General features: G+C 35.9%; 1 protein-coding gene across 1 annotated transcript in view; it reads right to left on the reverse strand.

The window, feature by feature from the left end:
* The window catches only part of LOC114891715 (RNA-binding motif protein, X chromosome-like), an 11,549-nt gene that overhangs the window by 1,561 nt on the left and 3,069 nt on the right, over positions 1-6,919 (reverse strand). The window contains exons 2-6 of the mRNA XM_029215970.1: positions 6,161-6,253; positions 3,703-3,837; positions 3,453-3,507; positions 1,325-1,468; positions 50-164 (exon numbers count right to left, since the gene is read on the reverse strand). Of these exons, the coding sequence (XP_029071803.1) occupies positions 50-164; positions 1,325-1,468; positions 3,453-3,507; positions 3,703-3,837; positions 6,161-6,253 (542 nt within the window). The remainder of the gene's footprint in view (positions 1-49; positions 165-1,324; positions 1,469-3,452; positions 3,508-3,702; positions 3,838-6,160; positions 6,254-6,919) is intronic.

Below are 6,919 nucleotides of genomic sequence, written 5' to 3' on the forward strand. Positions count from 1 at the left end.
AACAACAAAATTAACCATGGCTTAATTCATATACTGTGTTTTTTCTTACCTATCTTTAGTAGCATAACCACCATCTCTTTGTGACATATAGCCAACTCTCCGAAAAGAGACTGGCTCTCTGTGAGGAGGACCTCCATAATTTTGTCTTCCACGTGATACTGAGCCTTTAATTTAAAAATGCTTATGTTGAAGTATCTCAGAATTGACAGTAATGTTTCAAAGAAAAATTCAAAAGTCTGATATCCTTCCTCTGTCCAAAATCATTTTAAAAAACTACTCCTTCTAAAATTCCATTTATGCACATTTTTGTTTCCCTTTAAATGATACCACTGAACATTTTATTTTCGGACATCTCCCTTTCCCTATACATTTCACATACCCTTTAAATTACCAGCAGTAGGGAAAACTTCTCAGGATTTGAGCAAATAATTAATTTTTGGTAACTACTGTCACATATTCAATCACCAAGTGGTTGGCTCTCTCCTTTATGTGTACAACCTTAATTATTGACCTTTTATGATGATAGCAATAGTGACTTCTATTGTTTATTAGCAATAAAGGGCTCATTTGAAAAACACTGTACCACTTCCAAAATATGGAACTACCTCCCATAAATAATGTTCTCTTCATGTGTTAATTCTTATTCCTAATTCCTAGAGGTCACGAGGACGTTGTTTGTTCTCTTCTCTTGTTTGTTCTCTAGGCTAACCATCTAATAATGGAAAGGGTAGGGTTCTTAGCTTCTGTTGTATTTTGAAGTCAGTACCGTGCTACATTTGGCTTCATTAATATTCTACACATAAAATGGAAATTTGATAATGACTGTTTCAAGTCCGTACCATATTAAGGATCAGAAAACAGTGCTAAAAAAGTTTAAGAGCACAAACTACAGTTCATATGGCAAGTTTCAGTTATTGTTTATAATAATTAAATTAAAAACCAGGTGGCCAATATACATAGCTAAACTACTCTACAGACCAGAACATTCTCTCACAGGACATAGTTTTCATGAAAATTCTGATATTGAAACTATGTGATAAAGAAGCCTACTAACCAAAAAGTGTTAGCAACAACTTAAATTAAGAGGAATCCTATAGCAAACATGGACATACAAGCAATGTTTTCCCCACTGCAGTGCTAATCACCTACTACATGTATAATTAAAAACTAAAAGATTATTTCCCAACCACAAATCAATCAATAAATTAGTGATTGGTAAACATGTTCATATGCTTCTCACTTTCCATTTTGCTTAAACATTCTGTTTAAAATAGTTCACTTTCATTAATAAGAATCAACTGTCTCTGCATTACATAGCATTTACCTTGTCTTCCCATCCCACTACTGCTTGGTCTTTGAGCAGATCTTTTAGGAGGAGGACCTCCACTTCTCGAAGGTGGTCCTCTTTTAACTGGAAAGGGTCCCCTGGAAGAACTCGCATTGAGACTAGGAGTATATCCACCACAACCTGTGTTTAAATGAAATCTTTTTAGTTAAGTAGAATCAACATTTTTTCATTGGTCAAGTTTCACTTATTGTTATAAATTTTCACTAGACAATTACCCCAGTCTTCAGCTTTCATATTTGTCTAAACCAGTAAGATTGTTTGCTCATATGACACATAAGTTAGTACAGTTCAAAGACTTACTGTAAAAGTCAGTTTGGAAAATCTAGGAAGAAATTCAAGAACCACTGGTATGAAAGCAGTTTGGGGAGAAGAGAGAGAGTACAGAAAAACCTGGATAAATTAAATGTAAAACTGAATTTTTGATCATTTTAGGAGGAAGATGATAAGTTATTAGTTATATAATTCTGGTGTCAAGGAAGCTTTTTTTTTTTTTTTTGCGGTACACGGGCCTCTCACGGTTGTGGCCTTTCCCATTGCAGAGCACAGGCTTTGGACGCGCAGGCTCAGCGGCCATGGCCCATGGGCCCAGCCGCTCCATCCTAGGTATAAATCAAAACATTAAAAATAAAAAAGATGAATAAAAGATGCATTACCTAACAGTTAAGTATATACATACAAACATATACATATCTGTTTATAACTTTACAGTTGGCCCAGTATTCCTAGTTCTGCATCCATGGATTCAACCAACCTTGGATCACGTAGTGATGTAATATGTATTTATTGAAAAAAAAATCTGCTTGTAAGTTGACCCACAGTTCAAGCCTGTGTTATTCATAGATCAACTCTTAATGTTGATTTTTCAGTGAAAAGGGCTATGTTGCGTTCAATTTTAATAGTATTTAAGAAATTCACATTAAATACTGAAAATTTATGTTTTAACTTTCTAACCGGAAAAATGTTTAGATATATTCCAATTCCCCTGTATTGCCACAGGCAAGAAAACATGAGTATTCTTACACATGGCAGAATACGAACTGGTAAACTTTTCTCAAGATCAAGTTAGTGGGAAAAGAACAAAACTATGTTATCTTAAAATGGGCACACCCTTTAATGGAACTTTCAAAAAGCATTTCCTAAAATTCACACATCTAATTATCACAAAAAGAAACTAAACGTTTTATTTCTGAAGACTGGTTATGGTTAATAGATGAAACAAAGGTTGTTAAATATATGGAAGTTTTTGAAATACAAAGTGCTTTTCTTCCTTTTCTTACTAAGTAGAAAACTTCTCTGAAAAAATTCAAAAAATACATTTTCAACGACTTTCTCCTCTAATACATACACAAAGAAAACATACATATTTCTGAAGCAGAGGTTTTTACTCTTTTCCTGAATCAAAGACACCTTTTAGAATCTAAAGCTCTATTTATTTCCCTAAGGTATTTTCCCCCAAATGCAAACAACAGACCCAGGGAGGAAAGCCTCATATCAAAATGACAATGGAGATTTGCTTAGATGTCTGAACACATACACTTAAGACAAATACTGCAAGGTGAAACCTAAAATATGAAGTGTTTATCCCTGAATTGTGGATATTCTGAGTGACTTTTATTTTCTGTGGTGTAGTTTTCAAGATTCTCTAGTATTTTTATGATGCAATAAGTCTACTCTTAGAATAAAATTAATCAATGTATTTCTAATAGATTATTAATGAATCATTGACTTAAACTCATATAAAGTTATTGGCCCTAAAGTGAAAAATGCTAATGTATGATCGATAGTAGTAAACTCCGTAGAAAACTTCTTGAAGAAAAGAGGCAATTAGTAATAATGGTAAAAGAGACTGAATTTAGTTTAAACTTTATGCTAATTCCCTGTCAGGGGATTAACTTTTTGCATATTATCTAGTTAAGTCATTTTATAACTACAATAATTCTTTACCACTTAGAAATACTTCTGACTATCAAGGTAATTCATCACCTAATAATTCTTACAGACTACTTTGCTCACAAAGGATGGAATAAAAACTGAGATGTTTCTATACAGTTAAACTTATGGTTTTTCGGTCCTATGGCTGCAGCCTTGTATTTTAAAACATTACCCAAGTGTCCTCCACGTGAGGGATGCTCTCTTGCTCTTCCATTTCCTCCTCTTCCATTTCCTCTTCTTCCATTTCGTCTTCTTCCATTTCCTCCTCTTTCATTTCCTCCTCTTCCACTTCCTCTTCTTCCATTTCCTCCTCTTCCATTTCCTCTTCTTCCATTTCCTCTTCTTCCATTTCCTCCTCTTCTATTTCGTCTTCTTCCATTTCCTCCTCTTCCATTTCCTCTTCTTCCATTTCCTCCTCTTGCATTTCCTCCTCTTCCATGTCTCGGATTTCTCAGATGGCCCCTGTTTCTCGCAGGAGGTTGTGGTCTCTGTTTACCACCGCTTTCAAAAGATGGTTTGTTGGCTCGCTCTACTTTAATTGCTTTTCCATCGAAAGACTAAAAAGATTAAAGTATAACATGAGTAACATTATATCAAATTTATTTACTACTGCACTAGTTCAAGATCAGTATTTTTTCCACAAAGCAAACATTTTCTTCTGAAATGACTGTGTCCTTCACCATGCCAAATAAATGAGACTTAATTAGTAACAGTCTTTCAGTAAGTCATCCAACACAAAGTGTATGTATTGGCAGTTACAGCTCCCTGAAACGTCCTCTGGTATTAAAAGAAGATTAATACCTCTCACTTATCATCAGAGAATATACCCTTTTATTTTCTATAATGGATAACTAAACTCACTTCATTTCTGTACTTCTACCATTCAAAGTTTTCAGTGTCCCAAGGGTATATAAAAGTACACGTGTCATTTAAAAAATAAAATTATTCAGTTATTTATTCAAAATGGTTATTCCTACTCTAATTATTTTTAGCATTTATTAAATATTAAGAGAAAGAAAATTTTCCCACATGATTGCTGTTCTGTATTTACTTCTAATAATTTCCCTGATTTTTTTTAAATAGAGCACTTATTTGGTCCTTAATATTTCTTGCCTTATTCAATTGTTTAAACATGTCCCAAAAGAGTAACTTATTATAATACTACTTCATATTCTTATGTTTCAGAAATGCTTACATTTCTTAATCTTCCAACAACTTCCTAAATTAACCTTCTATAGATGCCAAAGTGATTCTTGAAAACATAATTCAAATCATCATATAATTGCTCTACATAAAACACTCTAGCTGTTTCATGTTATTTTTGGAAAACATTTTTAAATGCTGAATTCCTACTAAGACTTCTGGTGGATGTGGATGGGCCCTGGCCCAATACAAACAGCCTCAACAGCCATGTGTTCCCACCTTAGGGCCTCCTTTTCTGTTTCTGGGTCCAAAATGTTTCCCACCCCACAGACTTATGAATGGCTGCCTCCCTCCCAACATTCAGGATATAACATTGTTAGATCTATATGTATAGAAATAGTGTCCACCACTCCCCTTAAGCTCTAATGAAATTACTTACTTTATTTCCCTTAATATTTTTGCATATGAAATTGTATTTATTTTTACTTGTATGCTTCTCATCTTTCACCCTACAACACAAGTGTCCAAGAAAATAGGTATTTTGTCTTAGCCACAACCATTAATCAATTGCTAAATCAATGCCTGCCAATAAAATATCTGTTGAATAAAGAAGTGAAGACTAATGTCTACACAGACTACGCGTTCTTGTGCTTGAAAACAAAGAAAATGGGGGTGGGGGATCACCATCAACTGTTCTTCATAACACAAATTTATCTCTGCACCCAAAATAAAATCATGAGTCAAAATCAACTTTTAGGTACTACCATACCTTAAAATATGAAAGTAAAGTAAAAGGGTCAACATGTGCCAAGTGCCTGCAGCATACCAGAAACCAAGCTATAGAAAAAGGGAATTAATGTATGTGTTCCACACTATGAGAACTGAGAAGCACTGGAGGTAATTTTAACAATTAACAATTCACAGTATGATGAATATAAAAAGATATTACCTGCAATATAAAATGGGAAAAATATTACCTACAATATAAAAAAAATCTTGGAGCAAATATGCAATTAAAAGTACAGTTTTGGGCTTCCCTCGTGGCGCAGTGGTTGAGAGTCCGCCTGCTGATGCAGGGGACACGGGTTCGTGCCTCACTCCAGGAAGATCCCACATGCCACGGAGCGGCTAGGCCCGTGAGCCACGGCCGCTGAGCCTGTACGTCCGGAGCCGATGCTCCACAACGGGAGAGGCCACAACAATGAGAGGCGCGCGTACCCGCCCCCCCACCAAAAAAAAGCCGAGACTTAAAAATAACAGTATAGGGGTTTTCCATGGTGGCACAGCGGTTGAGAGTCCGCCTGCCGATGCAGGGGACACGGGTTCGTGCCCCGGTCCGGGAGGATCCCACATGCCGCGGAGCGGCTGGGCCCGTGAGCCATGGACGCTGAGCCTGCACGTCCAGAGCCTGTGCTCCGCGACGGGAGAGGCCACAACAGTGAGAGGCCCGCGTACAGCAAAAAAAAAAAAACAAAAACAGTATGGGATATTGGGGAGTGCTCTACAGGCTGAAACTTATTTACTTTTATGTTTGAATGCTAAAAGAGGTTTAAAATATATTGTTAATGCTAATGTGAATTTCAATCTCTTTCCAACCAGATAATCCAGTACTTATGTGACAAAAAGGAGAGTGAAGGCTTATATGGCATTATGTTAGTTTAAAAAATTAGAAAAAAGAGAAACAATCTAGAAATAGTATTAAATGGAGAACACAAAATATTATTAAATGACTCTTACCTTTCCATTCATATCTTTGGCAGCATCCTTTGCATCTGCAGAATTCTCAAAAGTAATAAAAGCAAAGCGTCTAGACTTGTTTGTTACCCGATCCTTCATCAAAATAACTGTAATACACATAAATCTTTTTAATTTAAAATTTCACATAAAATTGAACTTTTCATATTTTCAAAATAATCGATCCTTTGAAAGTTTCTCATAAGGCCTCCTTAACTCAATTTGATGTTATGGACACAGTACAGTAACAACCTCCTGAAAGTTACTTAACACTGAAACTAAAAACAAAAAGAAATAAACCAAAAAAACCCTTTCCATTTTATATCATTTCCAGTATTTTAAAAATAGAGTCAATAATTTCAACCATTCTACAATTAGCATATCTCTTCCCATTTCATGTCCTATGACTACAGTATATTTAAAAAGCCCTGGGACTTCCCTGGTGGTCCAGTGGATAAGACTCCACGTTCCCAATGCAGGGGACACGGGTCTGACCCCACGTCAGGCAACTAAGATCCACATGCCGCATGCCACTCGGCGTGGGCTTGATCCCTGGTCAGGTAACTAAGACCGTGCATGCTGCAAAGCCCGGGTCAGGGGAAGAAAATAATGCTGCTTTTTTCCCTTCTCAGTAGTAGGAGCCCCTAAGGTGTACACTTTCCCTCATTGCCCAGTGCTTTCCTAATAAAAAATAGAAACTTAAATAAAAAGTGCTCATGTGTTAAAAACAGAAAAAGCATTATAACTTAGCTGTCCAGTGGC

This window comes from Monodon monoceros, unplaced genomic scaffold (genome assembly GCF_005190385.1).
Source record: "Monodon monoceros isolate NGI ecotype Baffin Bay Population unplaced genomic scaffold, NGI_Narwhal_1 Contig85_ctg1, whole genome shotgun sequence".
Taxonomy (NCBI): Eukaryota; Metazoa; Chordata; class Mammalia; order Artiodactyla; family Monodontidae; genus Monodon; species Monodon monoceros.